Below are 20,689 nucleotides of genomic sequence, written 5' to 3'. Positions count from 1 at the left end.
CCCTAAAATTAACAAAGGAAGTTATTCTTAACGTACAGTTCTAGATTCTCTACACCAGTGGGGGAGAACACTTGAGTTATCAAAATCGTTAATAAACACAATGGTTTACAAACATACAGCAGCATTGGGGAGAGCAAACTTATTAGTAAGTACTTTATAGCCTATTCTCTAGCTACCATCTTCCCTGGCTGGGTGCAAGCTTTTTTTGTGTTTCTTGTTTCTTTAATGTCACTGTTCGATTCACCTTCTTACTATAACTGAAACGCAAAGACATTGCTTCTGCTGCAACGTTTCCTTTTTTAACTTACCGAAAATACGGAGCAAAGACATAAGAGATGAGTGTAATGAATCTTCCCCCTTGTACCTTTTATCAACAATAATTATCAAAAAAGACAGTCTTGTTTCATATATTGTCCTATCTTCCTTCTCCACCCCATCCCCTTGATTATTTAGAGGTAATTCCCAGATACTAGATAATTTCATCAGTAAAGATTTCAATATCCTTAAAAGAGCTCTTTTTTAAAAAACATAGCCTCTGTCCCACTATCATACTTTTAAAAATTAACAGTAAAACTAAGGAATGATCAAATATGATCAAAGTCCTCCATAGTCTTTTATTTTGAAAATATTCAAATCCAGAGAGAAATTAAATAGATTCATTATTTAACATTTTGTCACATTTGCTTTCTCCACTCACTGTGTCTGTGTATATAGTTTTACAGCAATTACCCAAAATTAGTGTCTTAAAACACTTTAACATCTCTTGTAACCCTGTGGGTTGACTGGTTGTAACTAGGCTGTAGCATCCAAGATGGCTCAGCTAGGCACCTTGGTGATGTTGGCTAGACAGGTCCACCGGGGTGGCTGGATATCCTCTCCATTCTTTCCTTCCCCTCCCCCTCTTCTCTTCTTCTTTTCTTCTCCACATAATCTCAGGGCCTCTCCCTCTCCATGTGCCCTTTCCAGCAAGGTAGCCAGCTTCTTAGATGACAGTTCAGAGCTCCCAGAGCACAAAAGGGGAAGAAGCCTCCAAGCCTTCTTAATGTAATGTTGAAGCTCAGAATTAGCGCAGAATCAATTCCACCACATTTTGTTGCTTAAAGCACTCACAGTGAAAATCTACTCACATTCACTCTGGGGGTGACTACACAACAGTACAAATACTGACAGTAAGAACACAATGTAGTTCATTGGAGGCCATCTTTGTAGATTACACACATGCTCTCATGCACTTTTCTTTTTTAAAGCAACTGTTTGAAAATGCAAGTATCATATTTCACCCTAAAACACGTCAGCCTGAATCTTCAAATATATGGAAATTTTCCTACATAACGATTATTCCACCTAATAGTAACAATATTTCCATGTATAATTCTAGTGTAGAGTCCATAGACGTTTCCCCAAGTGTGTGTATTTTTTTTTTTTAAACCCAGAACCCAAAGTTTACCCACTGCATTTAGTTGTTAGGTACCTTTACTATTTAGTCAAGGCCAGTTTTTCTTTGAAAAGCTCCCATTATGGATTGCCCTACTGTTCTTTAAGTGTAAGTTGTTTTTTCCCATACCCTAATACTTCAGAGCCTGGAAATGGGATAGGTTTTCTCCTTGTTACCCACTGCCATTTCCAACCCTTCTGTCTCCTTTTATCCTGCAAAAATCCCAGTTCTTTGAAGTATAAGACATCAAACCGTGCCTCCTATTATCTCTTCCTATAGCTGTCTTTTACCTTTCATTCTCTCTCATCAACATTCTTAGGGCCTTCAGTATCTTCATAAATGATCCTTTCAACAACCTGGTTTCTCAATTCCTGATCTTAATTCTGAAGATCTTTTTTCCTACCCCCATCTTGATTACTGATAGAAGTCCTATCCTAGATCAGTGGTTCTCAAAGTATGTCCCTAGATCATCAGTATCATGTGGGAACTTGCTGGAAATGCCATTTGTGGCCCCACCCCAGATTTACTGAATAAGAAACTCTGGATATAGGAGTCAGCATTCTGTGTTTTGACTCCAGGTGATTCTGATGCACGCTAAAGTTTGAGAACTACTTCCCTTGACTTTGTCTTCATCAGTAACTGTACCACCTTTGAAATCTTGATATCATATATCCTTCTCTCCTTCCAGCTTACTTGGTGTTATGTTCTGTTTTCAGTGATTACTTGATCTCAAGATTTCCAGTCCTGGGGAGCCTGGGTGGCTCAGTCAGTTGAGTGTACGATTCTTGATCCTGGCTTAGGTCTTGATCTCAGGGGTGTGAGTTCAAGCCCTAGGTTGGGTTCCATGCTGGGTGTGGAGCCTACTTTAAAAAAAAAAAAAAAAAAAATTTCAAGTCCTTTGACTTCTTTTTTGCTGTTCATCACCTCCCTCTTGTCCTCACTTTCCCCGGCCTATGTGCCTGATCTTGGTACTCTCCTCTCCTTCCTCTCTTTTCTTTTGTCACAGTCACCTGACACAACCCTGGCTCCCAGCTCAACTAGATTCGTATTCCATACCTATACCCAAGCAGCTGAAGATTACTGGAGAAAATCATAAATTAGTGCTGACTATTCTTCCCTCTTATTCATGACTATACTCTAAGTGGGCACTAAATGTGACTAATTGGTTCTGTTATACTTCCTTAGTAAATTTCTTTTCTCATTCTCCATGATCTCTTCCTCAAATCTCCATTTCTGTTTCCACACACACTGTAGGTTTATAGCTAAGCTGTGTACTTTTCAAAGAAGATAGATGTAGTCAAATGAAAACTCTGCCTTCACTTTTGTTATGGAGGAACTATCCCTGCTCTTATTTAAGGCCAGTCCCTCTGTTAATACTCAGAATTTCATCAACTGTGCCTTCTAAAGACCTTTTCTCTTGAAATTACACTCTTGTCTTCTGCATCAGGTCTTCCCTCTCTTCTAAATTATTCTTGTCTGCCTTAATTTTAAAATGATTAAAACCCATCTTTAAAAAAACCCTCTTGTGACCTTCCATTCCCCTACTGCTACTGTCCCCTTTCTTTGCTCACAGCAAAATTCTTTGAAATAGTTGCTTTATTCACTCTTTGTTTTCTCACCACCTCCTGTTCTCTTGTCAACCCTCTCCAAGTGGGCCTTGTTCCCCATCACTCCACTGAAACGGTGTTTATCAAGTTTACATTAGTAGTATTTCACATAATTCACCACTCCCTCCTTAACATTTAAAACTTTAATAAACTTTTTTCCTCTGAGCTTCCATGATACAAGCTTGGCAGGGGTTTTTTTTCCTACTAAACCAGCTATTCACTTCAGTTATCCACCCTTCCCACATCCGAACTCTGATTGTTGACGTAGTCCCAGGACACCATCCTTAGCTGTCTTCTCTACTAAAGCTCTTTTCCTGAGTGATCTCATATTTTACCACAGCCTCACATACCAAATTCGTATCTCTAGCCCAGATCTCTCTCCCATGAGCTTTAAACTTTTATAGTGAAGTGCCTACTTGAAATGTCCATTTGACTAATTTTCATTCCCCACCCTCCAGCCAAATACACCTTCCCTGTGTCACCAGATAGTATCATCATAAATCCAGTTGCTCAGGCCAACAAACACATCTCCCTTAATTTTTTGTTTTACTTCACAACTTATATTCAGTCCATCAATGAATCTGGCCAGATGTACCCCCAAAATATATCCTAAATCCACCCATTTATCATCTTCATAGCTACAACTCTAGTCTTCCATCTCTCACCTGGGCCACTAGAAATGATTTCTAACGCCTCTTCTGCCATTGTTGCCCCCCCCCGACCTTCTGTGGTAAACAAAGCAGCCAAAGTAATCTTTCTGAAGCATAAATCACACTGTTATTCTTCTGCTTAAAACTTACTTGGCTTGCCGTTACACTTCATCCAAGCTTCTTACCATGACCTATCTCCCCTCTCCCCCTCTTTCACTCAACTTAGCCATAGTGGCTTTGTCTCTCTCTCAAAATATGCTAAGTTCATTCTCATCTCAGAGCCTTTGCACTTAAGCTCCTTGAGGACAAGGGCCGTCTTGCTCTAATTATCACTGTATCCTCACCTACAACTGTGCCGGACGCATAGTAGAGTCTCGGTACATATTTGGGGCCCAACAGATTGTCTCATGAATCAACTCAGGAAGAGCAGGAAGACTGGCCAAGTAAGGTTCCACTGTCTCCAGACACGAGCCAGAGGGAAGAGTGTATGCAAAGGCCCAGACATGAGAAACGCTGGCAAGTTAATGGGCAGCAAAAAAAAAGTTCAGAATGATTTGCATGGCTGGAAAATTGTGTTGAGCAAGAAAAGCAAGAGAGACGTGCATTCTCTAGTTTTTACATGGCCTGAAGCCATGTTTAGAAGTTTGGACTTTTATTTCAAAAGCATTAGGAAGTTATTGCATATTTTTAAGCAACCAAGTGTTTGATAAAGATTTATATTTGTAAAAGATGATTCCGGCTGCAGTGTAGCACATAAATTAACCCAAAGTAATCCTGTGAGACCTGTTAGGAAGTTACCGCAATTGTCCAGACCAAAAACTAATGGTGCCTTAGGCCAAAGTTTTGGCATTTGAAAGAAAAGTTGATGGGTTTAAGAGATAGGAAAGAATGACTTATTTGAAGTGAGGGTAAGTCAAAAATAACACCAGCTTTCTGTCTTAAAACAACAACAACTGTGTATGGTGATGCCATTCACTGAAATGAAGACTGTAGGAAAGGAGGTTTCATTTGGGTAGAGGAAGAGCCAGATGATCTGTATTCAGTGTAAGAATGTTGAGTTTTAACACATGGTTTTCCTTCTGTCCATTGTTCAAGTTCCTTAAAAGTGTGTTATTATTCCATGGTTGTATTTGTTCCTGTAGATCTTTTTTTTTTTTTAAGGTAGGCTGTTTATTTATTTATTTATTTATAGAAATTTTTATTATGTTATGTTAGTCACCATACAGTACATAATTAGTTTTTGAGGTAGTGTTCCATGATTCGTTGTTTGTGTGTAACACCCAGTGCTCCATGCAATACGTGCGCTCCTTAATACCCATCACCAGCCTTTCCCAGTCCCCCACCCCTTTCCCCTCTGAAACCCTCAGTTTGTTTCCCAGAGTCCATAGTCTCTCTCGGTTCATTCCTCCTTCTGTTTCCCCCCTCCCGCCCTTCATTCTTTTAGGTAGGCTGTTTAGACTGAAGGCATTACCTATAGGAAGATGACTTTTAATCTGTACGGTCAGTTCCAACCTATCTTCAAGACCTAGCACAACAGTTTTCTGGGCATTGTCTCCTTGATGTCTCCATTAGCTTCATAACATTAACCGTCTGACTGAGGCCTCTCATCTGTCTCTCTCTTTTTTTTATTTTTTTTATTTTTTTTTTAATGATTTTTTATTATGTTAGTTACCATACAGTACATCCCCAGTTTCTGATGTAAAGTTCGATGATTCATTAGTTGTCTATAACACCCAGTGCTCCATGCAATACGTGCCTTCCTTACTACCCATCACCAGTCTATCCCATTCCCCCACCCCCCTCCCCTCAGAGGCTGTATTTGTTCCTGTAGATCTTAAGTAATGTTTGTATCCGTCTGATAATCTTGTCCTGAAGTTAAATCTAGCCAAAATCAAAAGTCCAATGTTTGACAGAGCCACCCAGGCACCCCAAGCGTATACGATTTTAAAGCAATCCATATAAAATGAATCTGTAAAGTTAATTTTTGTTGACCAAATTCTTTTATGAGAATTTCCCATTAAGATGAGAATTTTTGCTTTTGTAAAGTGAGAGAGAAAGAAAGAAAGCCCTTATCTACCCCCTCTTATCTGTATTAAAATTATAGTGAAATGTTGTTGTTCTCCCAGAACAAAATCTGTTTCACCAGAACAAAACCATGACCATACTGCTTATCCTAGCTAGCTGTGTTCTAGAGATTGAGAAGAAACAGGAGGAAATGAAAGATTTTTTTTTCTTATCTCCTTGGATGAATGTTTTAAACATATATATTGTCATTTCCTTGTGCAGTACATGAGGTGTTTATTACACATTTCATGTAGCTCTTTTGCTTTAGAATGCATACAAGGCTTATTTGATTATTAATGTGAAAATATACTCATTTGACATACAATTTAATAATGGAAAAAAATCTCAGTATTAGCATAATCATTCTAGCCTAATTCTTATTTTGTTTACTCTAAACAACTTTATTCCTGGTACTTGGTCATATGACATTATCATGGGCTGTGAATATGGCTGTTAATTCTCCTCCATTCTTAACGATAATGCTTCTGATGATTGGTTAAGTTTCAGAACCATTGCAGTAGATCAGTGATAATCAAGGACAGTTTTGTCCCCCAGGGGACATTTGACAATGTCTGTCATTTTTGGTTGTCAGTACTGGGGGAGGGGGTGCTACTGGCATCTAGTAGGTAGAGGCCAAGGATGTTGCTAAACATTCTGCAGTGCATAAGACAGCCCCCTCAAACAACAAAAAATTATCCACCCAGAATGTCAGTAGTACTGAGATTGAGAAACCATGATCTATGTGCAGTAAGATGAAATTGTATGTCCCCAAGCAACTCATGTATGAGACTCAGGTAAATTACTCTCTGAACAGTAGATGTCACTCTAATCCAGAGATTTCGGTTTATTAGAGAGGATTTCCCAGTTATGTTCTGTTGTGCTTTCTCAGATTCTGCCAGTTTTACGGAGATAACTAAAGACTGTGATGAGAATAAAGAAAACAAAACTCCAGAAGGATCTCAAGGAGAGGTCGATTGGCTCCAGCAGTATGATATGGAGCGTGAAAGGGAAGAGCAAGAGCTTCAGCAGGCATTGGCTCAGAGCCTTCAAGAGCAAGTAAGAGATAATCATATTGCTATTTTCTCCACACCTGTCTTTCCCAGTAATAACAACACCTAACGTGTTAAGCACTTGCTGTGTGTCAAGCATTATTCTGGGTGATTTTACATACAGTAAATCATTGATACATCAAAACAGATTTTGTTTGGAGCTTTGCCTTGCGTTTGAATAGAACAGTGATAGCTGTTTTTTGGAGGTTTTTGTTTTTTGGTTTTTGTTTTTGAAAATCCAAATGCGACAAAACATATTGTCAGTTACCTCCCATTACTGTAATTCATTGCATGCCAAAGCAAGGTGGGTTATTAGAGATCATCCCCAGTCCAAGTTTGTTTTGCAAGCTACAGAAAAAGCCAGCATGCCGCCAAGATTTTATCACTAATATTTTAAGGCATTGTATTTGTTCTGGTCACTTTCTCACAATATGAATCCTTTTCTATGAATTATTTGAACATAAAATTCTCAGGAATATTATCTGAATAGTATCTGAAATTTCAGATTTCACCCATTGACTAATTTATCTGCTCTTATGTAGTAATCTATTTTTTTTTAAGATTCTAAGTAGTCTCTACACCCAGCATGGCCCTTGAACTCACAACCCCCGATATCAAGAGTTGCACGCTCCACTGACTGAGCCAGCCAGGCGCCCCGTATAATAATCTTTTCTTAAATTTTTAGTTCTTCATGCTTTTATTTGCCAGAGCTGGGTGATTGCACCATTGCAGTTGCCTGACGTATCTGACTAAAAGGTAATGTCACGGTTGACTAATCCAGTGCCGTCCAAATCATGTTAGTAATAAAAATTTACTAAAACTCCCTAGAAAAAACACACGGTTTTAGTGTTTACAGATAATCAGATTAAGAAACCTATTTTGTCTTGGGGCTCCTTGCTGGCTCAGTTGGTGGAGCGTGCGACCCTTGATCTCGGAGTTGTGAGTTCGAGCTCCATGTTGGGTTTAAAGATTACTTAAAAATAAAATATTTTTTTAAATTTTTTTTTAAGATTTGATTTATTTATTTGACAGAGACAGCCAGCGAGAGAGGGAACCCAAGCAGGGGGAGTGAGAGAGGAAGAAGCAGTCTCCTAGTGGAGGAGCTGATGTGGGGCTCGATCCCAGAACACTGGGACCACGCCCTGAGCCGAAGGCAGACACTTAATGACTGCGCCACCCAGGCGCCCCCAAAATAAAATATTTTTTAAAAATCTAATTTGTCTAGAACTGTGGGGTTCAACCTTAACTGCACATTAATATCATCTGGGGAGCTTTAAAAAATACTGTTGCCTGGGTTGTTCTCAGGAATTCTGATAGAATTGATCCTAGGCTGTGGTCTGGGCATCTAGATTTCTTTCCTTTCTTCTTTCTGTCTCTTTCTCCCCCTCCCTTCTCCCTCCCTTTCCTCCTTCCTTCTTGCTTCCTTTCTTCTTCCCTCTCTCCCTCTCTTCCCTCCTTCCTTACTTGCTTCCTTCATTTTTTAAAACTTCCTGCAGTGATTCTAGTGTTCAGTCAAGGTTGAGAACTGCTGCTTTAAAATGATTTCCAAACCAGCTGTTCTGTATCTTTTTATTTACAAGAAGTACCTTCCTAGCCTCCTGGCCATCAAGATGCATTTATGTCACCTACTTTACAAATAATGGATAGTAATCGTTTGTTTTAGAAAACTTATTTTTAGGGGTGCCTGGGTGGCTCAGTCGTTAAGCATCTGCCTTCTGATCAGGGCGTGATCCCAGAGTCCTGGGATTGAGCCCCACATCAGGCTCCTCCGTTGGGAGCCTGGTTCTTCCTCTCCCACTCCCCCTGCTTGTGTTCCCTCTCTCGCTGGTTCTCTCTCTCTCTCTCTCTCTCTCTCTCTGTCAAATAAATAAATAAATCTTTTAAAAAAAGAAAACTTATTTTTAATCCAAAAGACCGTCTGATTTCTTAACAATAGTTCCTTATAGTGCAGAAAAAGAAAAAATTCAGCACCCCTCTTTTTCATATGCAGAAGACGTATATCCTATTTCCTGAGAGCTGACCCAGTTAAAACTATCTTATAAACCTATGCTCACATCTGAGAAATGTAAGATGAGGTTTCTTTAGTTTGGTTTACCTGCATCATTCCATTAATAGCTAAAAGACTCTCTTACCTGGGTTTCCACATAGACTTTATATCTGGATAAGTTTAAGTAATCATATTTCCTCTTATATCTCTTTCTTTGTTGAATACAATATTGTTGTATTCCAGAATATCTGTTTCTTTCTTAAATACAGTATTATTGCTCCCAGGACTTTAAGGCAGAAAGCTCATTCTGAGCTTCTTACATACTTTAGTAACCTTAAAAACAAGTTTAGACTTGAGAAAAGTATAAAACAGTTCTGCTTAAATTACATTTTTTTCTTCATTTATGCATGAAGTTTGTAAATTATATTTTCTCTGCAGATGAGAGGGAAATTTTTTTTACAGGCAATATTTCCATACTTTTACAGTTAGTCATCCACCTGAGACAATTTCAAAGGTACTTGTTTTTCTTAGAGAACCTCAGGTGTATTAGAGAAATAACAGCCAACTCAACAGTCAACAAATTCATTTCATATTCACCATGTAGCTAGTATGTGTCTTTTTTTTTTTTTAAAGAACAAGAGAGAAGTATTTGCATAATGATCTTGTGGAAATACTGTTTATCTTGCTGTCACAGACTTGGGGTCAGCCATACGCTAGAGCCAGTTCACCATCAGCTCGGCTGTACACACCTCTTCCCAGCTCTGCACTCAGCATCACGTTGGTAGCTTAAAATTGGCCACAGTGGGAGTGTTTATACCATGAAAATTGGCAAAGTCTCTAAATTAGAGGAAAGAAAACAGCAGTTTGCCTAGTAGATTCTGCTATATACCAGGTGTTTCATACATAGAAGGAGAAAGGGAATTACATAATGTCACAGTGAATGGCTTTTGGTTAGCAAGCCAAATGTCACTGACTAGAGGAGATAGCATGTAAAAGCCTTTTTAACTCCCAAGGCGTTTTAGAGGGCAGCATTGAAAAAAGCAAAGAATTTCTCCACATCCCTCAAAAGGTCATATTCCAAACATTTGTAAGATTACGGAAAACATTATTAGCAAATACTTCCAAAGCAGCTGATTTTATACTCCTTAAATAAGTTTATTCAATACCTTTTTAAATACCTTAGTTGTGTTCTTATCCCTTTAGGAAGCTTGGGAACAGAAAGAAGATGATGACCTCAAAAGAGCAACAGAGTTAAGTCTTCAAGGTGTGGAGATTATTTTAATCCCATTGTTTTAATGGTGAAATGTATCACACACACAAAAGCATTTGACATATTATTTTTAATGATTTAATTGTTTTGTAAGTTTTGGGGGGAGGGGGTTCATAGAAGCAATACCATCTCAAATCTCTGAGGGTATTAAATATAGTTCATTTGTTTGTTTATTTGAAGTTTTCTTCTCCCTGAATAGATTGTTTCTTCCAGCTACTGTGTCCTTTGGTAGTTATTATGCTCTTTATATTTCTTATTAGAGACTTTCCTCAGATACCTAGTAATCCTTGGCTGTGGGTTCGTGATTTAAAAAAGGAGACTAAAAGGTTGGTTGGAAGCCCTGAGCACATGAATAGCTAGGGCTTGTCAACTGTGAGTTTTACGGGGTGGGACTGTTTAGGGGATGATGTTAATGTTATTTAGGCCTTTCTCTTGAGCTGGTCAGATTCCTAAAAAAGAGTTTTCTAATCTCTTGCCTTTGCCTAAAGGTACAAGATGTGGCTGCCAAAGTTCTGGGAGCCAAGTATAGGAATAGGGCTGGGGGTTATATTCATCCTTCACTGTGCAAACTGTGGTCTACTCCCCTGTTCTCAGTATGTGCCTGGCATCTCCCAATCCAGAGACTGTTTTACCCTCTCCAGAGGATGAAACTCCAGACTTCTGTCATTGCTCAGCAGCATGAAGTGGGGAGAAAGGGGATCCTGGGAGTCTGTTTCTCAAATTCTTTTCATCAGATCCTTATTTTTTTCTCCTCCTTAGCCTCCGCTTTTAAGGGTACCTGGTACTTTGAAGTTGTATGTCTTTTGAACAAGATTCTGTGATGTAAATTGGATTGGTTCTCAACTTTTCCATTACTGGCTTAGGATTTGGCTTTGGCTCTCCTAGGTCTGCTAAGTCAGTCACCATCTACTTTCTAGCTTCCAGAATTCTGATATTACAGTCTCTTTTTCTGTTCTGCCCATTCTTAGGTGTTCATGTCTTATAAATAATTCTATTCTGCAATTTGAGCGGAATTAATTATATTTTAAAGCAAAGAGACACAAGTACAAATGATTCTGGGATTCTTTGTTTTAAGATTTTATTTATTTATTAGAACATGAGCGGGGGAGGGGCAGGAGGACAAGCAGACTCCCCACTGAGCAAGAAGCCCAAAGAGGGGCTTGATCCCAGGACTGCGAGATCATAACCTGAGCCAAACTCAGCCTCTTAACCGACCAAGCCACCCAGGGCTCCCCCCACCCTGGGATTCTTTATTTAAAGTCATTAGTAAAGATGGATCTGCCAGTGGAAACACTTTTAATCTTTAACTTAAGTTTCACTAAAATACATTACACTAACAACTGAATCCAAGATCCGCTTTTTTCTTTAATAAAGTGTTTCCAGGGGCACCTGGGTGGCTCAGTCGGTTGAGTGTCTGCTTTCCACTCAGGTCATGATCCCAGGGTCCTAGGATGGAGCTCGGAGTCTCAGGCTCCCTGCTGAGCAGGGAGCCTGCTTCTTCTCCCTCTGCTTGTGTTCTCTCTCTCTCCCCTCACCAAATAAATAAAATACTTTTACAAAGGTTAAATTTCCATTCTATTTTTTAAATTTCAAAAGATTTAATTTTGAAGAGCACGAAGGGATACTAATTTTTTTATGGTCGCTTTTCTGTGAGATCATTTGTATTTGCTGGGAGCACCTACAATATACACCAAGTACTTGAAATCTAACATACAGTTTATATAATGTGAAATTTAGTGAAATTGGATTATCTGTAAAATCATAATCTTTTTTTCAGTTTTATTCCTTTCTTAGTAGCATTATATCCCTTTCATATAAATATATTTAAAAGAAAAGGGACATTTCTTTTATAGATACCTGATACCTGAATTGTTATTCCCTGGAGTGGGCTGGATAAATTGAAACCCTAATAATGTTTTAGGTTTCCTTAAGATGATAAAATATGTACCCCAAGCTGTTTTTTTATCCTTCTAATCATACCACTTTGTGTCTATTCTAAGAACTTTTACAACACTTTGTATTCTGCAGAGTTTAACAACTCTTTTCTGGATTCGTTGGGTTCCGATGAGGACTCTGGCAATGAGGATGTTTTAGACATGGAGTACACAGAAGCCGAAGCGGAGGAACTGAAAAGAAATGCAGAGGTAGGCTGCTTGCTCCCTAAGTGGGACCGCTCGGGCTGCTGGCATCACTCCTCCTGCTATTTCTCTTCCAAGGCCCCACAGTTATATCCGCTATGGCAGCCATCAAATGCTCATTTTCTCTCGTCCTTTGCTCATTTCTTTTTTTTCTTTTAAGATTTTATATATTTATTTATTTCAGAGAGAGAAAGAGCTTGTGAGTAAAGGTATGGGCCAGGGGGAGGGAGAGAGAGTCCCAAGCAGATTCCTTGCTGTACCCAGAGCCCAACGCAGGGCTTGATCCCAGGACCCTGAGATCATGACCTGAGCCAAAACCAAGAATCGGACACCTAACCAACTGAGCCACCCAGGTGCCCTGTGCTCATTTCTTATAAACAAGATTCAAAGTAAAATGAAACAAAACTAGAAAGATTTCTTTCTTGTGTGTGTAAGGCGGTAACTGCATAACATGGCTCTCGATGTCATATATATATATATTAATTCACTTGTAGTTTTGCCAAAACTATGTTGCCCTTAAAGTGAAATAACAAAACAAGTTGGTTGTTACTCAGTAAAAACTACTGGATTAATGACATTAAACCAGAACACATTATAACCTTTTTTTGCCTTTCTTTTTTCTGAAATAATTGCTTTTTTTTCCATTTTCCTTTTTTTATTTTTGCAATTTTAATTACCTAGAACTCCACTATCCTAACACAACTAGTTAGCATTTTTACATGATACTTTGTCAACCCTACCTCCAAGTGTGCTTTTAAAACATCATAAGTACAATTTTTATTCTGCTTGCTTGTTAAAGATTATTTATAAGCATTTTATTTTTAATGGCCATATATACTATATTGCCTCAAATCAACATACTATTTATTTCATTAATTTTTTTTTAAAGATTTTATTTATTTATTCGACAGAGATAGAGACAGCCAGCGAGAGAGGGAACACAAGCAGGGGGAGAGGGAGAGGAAGAAGCAGGCTCATAGCAGAGGAGCCTGACGTGGGGCTCGATCCCACAACGCTGGGATCACGCCCTGAGCCAAAGGCAGACGCTTAACCGCTGTGCCACCCAGGCGCCCCTATTTCATTTAATTTTTAACCATGAGTATTTAAGTTTCTATTGTTCCATTGTAATAAAGACTACATGGGAAAGTGCCTGGCTGGCTCAGTAGGTAGAATGTGCAACCTTTGATCTTTGGCTGTAGGTTCGAGACCCATGTTGGGTGTAGAGATTACTTAAAAAAGAAAAAAATCTTTAAAAAATACATCGAGGAACTGTGGATGACTGTAATGTTTTCTATAATTAGGATTTTCTTCTTTCAGTAAATTCCCAGAAGTAAATTACTGCTTCAGAATTGAGAAATGTTTTAATGGTTTCTCATTTACATATACCTGTATTCCTTCCCCGAATTTGTACGTTGTAGTGCTGCCTGCAGTGCATGAATGTCACTTTCCAGGCTTTTACAGTTTTTCTACTAACAGTATTTTTTTTTTTTTTAAAGATTTTATTTATTTATTTGACAGAGATAGAGACAGCCAGCGAGAGAGGGAACACAAGCAGGGGGAGTGGGAGAGGAAGAAGCAGGCTCCTAGCAGAGGAGCCTGATGTGGGGCTCGATCCCACAATGCCGGGATCACGCCCTGAGCCGAAGGCAGACGCTTAACCGCTCTGCCACCCAGGCGCCCCTCTACTAACAGTATTTTAATAGCATTTAAAAAAATATTTAAAATGTAAAACTTTTTCCGTAATCCCTACGGCACCACCGCAGCTGTTTTCGTTTTGTTCATTTTGTTTTCCAGTACTTAATCATTAACATACCTGTTTTTATAGAGCTGTAATTATTGTGTGCATTCATGTGGGTTTGAAAAACAAGTTAATGTGTTGCTGACCCACTGAATAATACTGCGTTGAGTTGGTATACCACTAATCGTTCAACTGTTATTGGGCCTGTTGTCAGTTCCAGCTTTCCATTATTATAGATAATGCTACAGTGAATAATTTTATACATGTACTCTTTTCTCCTTTTGAATTATTTTCCTAGGATAAATTCTTAGTTGGGAGAATTCTTGGGTCAAAAGGTATGAACAATACAACCACTGGATTTTTTTTTATTGAGTTTGACTACACACACACTGAAACTCAGCCATGTTAGCGTTGATAATAAATTTAAATTTAGTGTTTTGCTTTTATTCAAATGAAGAGTTAAAAGTCATGCCCACTTCTGTTTTCCAGACAGGAAATCTTCCTCATTCTTATCGGCTCATCAGTGTTGTCAGTCACATTGGTAGCACCTCTTCTTCAGGTAAATGGACATTATGATTTCAGCATTTTACAAATGAAGTAGCCAGCATGTAACCCTGTTAGTTTGCTCTGTGCCTAGCTTTGTGAGCTGTAGGTTGAATGAATTAAGAAAAAGTTTTAAAGTCTTTCCTTTGATCACACTAAATGTGAATTCAGTGTTAAAAGTGCAACTTTTTTATTTCTCTGTTTATAAGTGACCCAAATTCCCCTATATATGTGTGTGTAAATACATCTGTACTTATCAGAAAAGTTGTCCTGGTATAGTACATTTCTCCCTTAAATTCCCGTACATGTTTTCTGAATGGTTTTTGGAAACAGTGTTGGGGATGGGGTGGATGGCGTGGCTGTTTCTCTCTCCCCAAAACTTCCTGTACCTAAAAAAAATGCGGTGTGTTTTAAAAACTACAATTTTAAGATTTTGTTTATTTTAGGTCATTACATTAGTGATGTGTACGACATTAAGAAGCAGGCATGGTTTACTTACAATGATCTCGAGGTATCTAAAATCCAAGAGGCTTCCGTGCAGAGCGATCGGGACCGGAGTGGTTATATCTTCTTTTATATGCACAAGTAAGAAACTGCCAGGTCTGGAGCTGTGGGCTAAACATCTTTCAAACTCTTTTTTTTTTTCCCCCTGTAAGGACGAATTGTGCCCATCACTTATTGGTTGACAGTTTTTGATTTTTGTTATCTTTGCTTAGGGCTTATATTTTGATATCTTAGCTCCATGTTAATTACTTATCTCACAGTAGTGTCGGAGGTGTGGAACTTAAGACTGTTAGATGATAAAGCCGTCCTATCATAAACCTTTTTGGTCTTGCATTTGTATCAGTTAGAAGGTCTAAGTTACATGGATGGATGGATGGAAACTACACAGCATCATTATCAGGGGTAGCCAGTGCCATTGTCCCCCCAACGTTCTCAAAAATCTCCACTTGGGGTTAAGATAGTGATCAAATGAATGAGCTGCTTATTTAATAAAATTAAGGCACCAAATGGGACTGTGCAGGCTTTATCTTCTGTCTGTCCTTTGGCTTTGCTCACTGGATTTCCTGTTTTATTTCTTGTTTGTTTTATTTTAAGGGAGATCTTTGATGAGCTGCTGGAAACGGAAAAGAATTCTCAGGCACTTAGCATGGAAGTGGGGAAGACCACCCGTCAGGCCTTGTGAGGAACAAACTGCTGGGTTGGCAGTGTGCACTGCATATTCCCTCTACTGCTGCCCACCTAACCTTTCCTCTGCCCGAGGAGAATTTGGAATTCTACTTGATGCGGGAGCAACAAACAGCTCAGGGCCAAACCAAAAGACGAAAATTGCAGTTATGTGGAACGCTCCATGCTAATTGTTTTATGGAAGCTTTGGTCTCACATCTGTAGCTGTGATCCTCTTTTTCTCCTACAAGAGTGGCACTTCCTTTTGTCTTAGGAATACATGTTGTAAATATATATATATATATGTACATACATACATGCACACACATATATGTGGAATGAATGGAGCCTTAAAGAGTTAGGATGAGCCACCGTAGTATGCCTGCTCAAAATTAATAGCACAGCAGTTTGGAGAAGAAATGAAGGTGTCAAAGAGTCCATTCACCTGAGAGATGTATAAAGATGTACATATCAGTTGGCATTTAGCTTTTCTGTTCCTTGAGTAGTTTCACTCAAGTCTATAATCTTTCATGTGTGTTTCTTATTAGTAAAGTTCACTGGAAAGCCAGCTCTCCATGTTACACTAATGACAGTTTGTCCTCCTTGCAAGGGAGAGGCATTTCTGCCACCTGACATGAGGAGCTTTTTTTTTTTAGAAAATTATTTCATGGATTTGTAATGCTTTTGCTGTTTACATGCAGTCCCAAGAAATGGATTGTTGGTGCTTTGGAATGGGTTATGGTTCCCCGTTTGGTATTCATTGTATGCATCGTATTTTCTTTAAAAAGGATTCCTTCACACAGTGTATTAATTGTATATCTATATTATTATGGTAGTGAAGATAGAATCTTTTCTTTTTCTTCTGTATCATTCTTCCATGGAGCAAGCATTACCCTACTAGATTGCAACCAAAAATTTAAGAGGTAGGAAAATTATATCCCAATTGGAATTCCCCAGCAAGGACACTTGGGGATAAGGAAGAATGCTAGCATCTGTCTCTCATACTTGGAGAGGTCAGGATGAGGATTCTTGTTAAAGCTAAAAATTCTGGACCACTAGAAACCCTACTGCAAGTGGGAAATTACATGAGCTTAGGATGAAGCTTAAGCATTTAATCATTTGCTCTCTGGCTTTGCCTTTAAAACAGGGCGAGAATTAGAATGCGATTGGTTTAGGTAATCCCGAGGACTAACGACGACGGTGCATAATATGTTTCATCTTTTTAGGTGCTTTGAGTTGAGGCTAAGTGGGAGTGCAACATTAAGTGCCGCATTATCACTCAGCTGGCATAACCAGCTTGGATATTAAGCAGCTTGTGAAACCATATAAAGAATGAGTTCGAGAGGGGAATTCTATCCACAAAATAACTTTGTAAGCCCAGGAATCATTAGGTTCACACAGTTAAGTGTAACAAAATGAAACCTTCAGTATTTTCTTTCATGTTTTACTTGCTTTTGTTATCAACAAGGGGGGATTTCTTGGTTCAGTTCTGAGGTAGGGACAAAACCACATCAATTTTTCAAGGGGAGGAAACATGTTAAAAGTCCATCATCACAGAAAGTGCAACATCTTTTCTAGAAGATTGCCTTAAGAGAGCTCCACACTTGGACGTGTTCTGACCCCGTAACTTGTTCAAAAATTCTCATTGTTTAAATTGTAAATGCCCTAGCACGTGGGTGTTAACTACAGATGAAAGTTCAGCCTCCTACCATTTACCTATACACTACTGCAGTGAACCTTCCGAAATGGTGTGCTGGTCCCTTGTGCATGAGGAGTATAAAGCAGAGGAAAATACTTGTTTTAAAAACTATAGCTTTTGCTGGAAAATAACTGGTTTTCTCCAAAATGAGTGAAGTGGTGATCAAATTCTATAGCGAGTTAGGACTTCTCTTCCACGTGTTTGCATTTGAGAGCTTCGAGGGGTGCTGTTAAAAATGACTGGAAACGTTTTGAAGTGGGGGATGCATTAGGGCATTAAAAAAAAAAATAGAATTGATGCCATAAGCCTGGTTGCCCATGGAGGACCCTCATTTGACTTGCTTTTTGTAGCGTGTGCGTGTGTGTGGTTTAGAAGTACACGTGGCTCAGAAACCTGGTTTGATTTGATCTTCATTTCTTGCGCTGGGCCTGCTAGTTGAAAATAGGTTACTGAGGTTAATGAATTATCTTACTGCTGATACGCTTGCAAATTTGGGACTTGAGTTTTCCTTGGTAGCTGTGCATTGTTGTGGTCTGGTCAGCCTTCCTCTCTCCCTGTGCTCCTTTATCCCCCCTTCCACTACGCTTTACTTCTCATTTGGGTTCATGACTACAGATGGAAATTTCAGCTGGACCACGTTGAAGGGGTTTATCGTTTTTTTGAGCTGGTTGTATATATTTAAAAATTATAAATAGATAATATATTGGGGGGTTTTTTGCACAGTATGATCAGTTTGCTCAGAATTGGGGGAATGGGGCAATTGGTGTGTTGGGGCCAGGAAGGGACAAGTCAGATAGGGGCAGAGTGCTTCAGTCCCAGGCAGCCTACACAGTCCCCTTTCTGTTAAAAGTACCAAATGTGGTTACATTACTTTAAATGACATTGAATTGGAACTTGACACCACTTAGTTCTGCAGACAGCTGATCTTAATTGAAATCTTTTGGAAGGAAAGAGTAAACTAAAATTCAAACTTACTGATTCTTATCACCTAGTATTACGGAGAATTGGAAGTTGCATGTGGCCAGATGGCTGCTGTCCCTTTAGTAGGGGACATGACTAAATTTAGGCCCATGACTATAATTTAGGCCCATGAGAAGATAGACTCTTTTGTGGGGAATGTATTCATATGTGTGTGCACACTCATGCTTTTTGTCTCAGCAGGATAGGATAAGAAGCAGCAAGTCTATGAATTGTTCTTCTATTTATATTTTGATTCCAAAAGCTATTTGTTTACTTGCCATGGTCTGTTAATTTCAGGCCTAACTTTAATGGCTCAGTAACAGATGTAACAGATGTAAATGTGTTTACATTTTTTAAAGTATACAGTGATATTTACAGATCAGCTGATTAACTCTGGGAGGCAAATATTAAGACTATACATTTCTTTACTTCTCTTCTTGTTCAAGTGTAGCATTCTTCCAAAAGAGAGACTTTAAGAATAAACACCTCAGCCAGTGAATTCATGAATTTACTTACTCTTCCAGACTGCAGTTACCGTTAGGTAACTGTATCAACATAACTACATGCGTACAGCAACAGATAGAGTTGTATCAGGAAAACTTTTTGGAAATACCTAAATGGAAGAGATTTTTGGCAGTGTCTATGTAGTGGAGTGTTAACGAGTATAGAGAGCATGGGGGTGAGGTTTGGAAACACAGAAAAAAGCTTGTAAACTCATCCATGATCTGGAAAGAGTTTATATTAAAAGTATTACTTTTGTCCTCTGAAGTGACTGCAGTGGATGCTGTTCGTCATCCAAACTTTTTTTGTTTTTTGTTTTTTTTTGCTTTTTGATTTAATTGGCACCCCTGCCCTGCGCCCCCATAGGCAGTCTTTGTTTTCAGTCAGGGAAACAGAGCTAGATCTCCCACGTACATTTGGATCTTGTATATATATGGAGATTTTTAGAAAAACCAACAACCCAGTACCAGATGCAAGTCCCATAAGTGTCCCCAAAACACAGGCGTGCCCTCTTCCTTCTCCCCATCTTGCTTTACCACTGAGTAATGCTCTCTTCAAGTGTGTACAAAAACTAATGGGTTTCTGCCATCTGATGTCTTCTGAATGCAGTACTTCAAAATTCTAATTTTGTCTCTATTGGTATGTCTTATTAACATCTGAAAAACATATATATTTTATTGGAAAACTACAGTTTGGTAGGCCTTGAGAGTTTCGTGACCTTTCCTTTGCTGTGTCACCACAATCACTGACTCCTGTACGGCATGCTTTGATTACTAGACTTCAGGCAGTCTTTTCCGTTGTATCATATTTATACCCAGTAAACTTTTCTTTCCATGTGTGCTAAATGTCTGAGGTTTTGAAGTTTTTAATAAAAAGTGTGCCAGTATAAGTATAAGCAGCTGATTTTAGTAACATTGGACTTTCCTTACAGTACATTAAGAGGTTCAAAGTATAGGCACGTTCACTGGTGAAACAATAGAGGGGATGAGGGTCTGGATCAAGACCCAAGTTCGGTAGGTCAAATGCCAAAACAAGAGCCGTCAACTGACCTGGCCTGTTTCAAGAACAGAGGGGCTATGGGGAGTGAGACCACACACCTTCGTCCCCAGTTTTCCCTCCCTCTCTGAGCTTGTCCTTCCATCCCAGTTCCTCTGGCCTGTTGTCAGTGTTGTTTACTTATGCTATAGAGAGGAAAACAGAAGGAAGGGTCCTACACTTTGCCTGATTGAGCCACTACCAGATTTGCTGGCAGCTTTGGCCACATTATTTGTGAGGTGATTTTCTTTCTTTGTGTTCAGAGTGACTTGATTCTGATTCTTTATGTTGTTTCGTATGGAGCGGCACTTTATCTGTGTTTTAGCAGAACTGTTCCTCTGTATCCTTTACGGTTTTTCCTTGTTTTTGTTTCCTTTTTAAATTATGCATAGAGTTTTTTGTGTGTGTGAAATTAAAGCCTTTATTAACCTTGCGTTGGTCTGACTGTTATTTCTGGAAAGGACTTATCCTTGCAGACACTTAACAACCATTTGTTGAGGTTGTGAAATCACTTTCTGTTGGTCTTCTGACTTGGCCTTCCATGCAGCACCATTACACCTTAAAGGAAATGGAAGGGCAAACTGACAAATGGCTGGAGGCAGCACCGAGTTCTTGTTTTCACTGGAGGAGCCCGGGAAGCTTGGCAGAGGTCCTGGATAACAGTTTGTAAACTCGGCCTTGGCCTTAGCTAATTAAGCTCACCCTTTGCCTTATTAGTACCAGGCAGGGGTGAAATGACCTCCATTCTAGGCCCAGTGGCTATGCTGCTCTCGCCGGGGACCAGTTAGTGTCGTGAAACTTCCTAACGGGGCCTTTTCCCAGGCCATTCAACTCTTGCAAAGAAGG

At 39.2% G+C, this 20,689-nt stretch overlaps 1 protein-coding gene across 4 annotated transcripts in view; it reads left to right on the top strand.

Annotated features, from left to right (window-relative positions):
- USP37 (ubiquitin specific peptidase 37) overlaps positions 1-20,276 on the top strand; it is an 85,534-nt gene extending 65,258 nt beyond the window's left edge. For all 4 annotated transcript variants that reach the window (XM_034655176.1, XM_034655178.1, XM_034655177.1 and 1 more), the window contains 6 exons: positions 6,646-6,812; positions 9,996-10,056; positions 12,091-12,206; positions 14,428-14,497; positions 14,928-15,066; positions 15,580-20,276. In XM_034655176.1, the coding sequence (XP_034511067.1) occupies positions 6,646-6,812; positions 9,996-10,056; positions 12,091-12,206; positions 14,428-14,497; positions 14,928-15,066; positions 15,580-15,667 (641 nt within the window). In that variant the 3' untranslated portion in view covers positions 15,668-20,276. The remainder of the gene's footprint in view (positions 1-6,645; positions 6,813-9,995; positions 10,057-12,090; positions 12,207-14,427; positions 14,498-14,927; positions 15,067-15,579) is intronic.
- The last annotated feature ends 413 nt before the right edge of the window (positions 20,277-20,689 follow it).

The sequence above is a fragment of the Ailuropoda melanoleuca genome, chromosome 2 (assembly GCF_002007445.2).
Source record: "Ailuropoda melanoleuca isolate Jingjing chromosome 2, ASM200744v2, whole genome shotgun sequence".
NCBI lineage: Eukaryota > Metazoa > Chordata > Mammalia > Carnivora > Ursidae > Ailuropoda > Ailuropoda melanoleuca.
The sequence above is the reverse complement of the archived record's forward strand: the minus strand, read 5'-3'. Positions and strand labels throughout refer to the sequence as shown.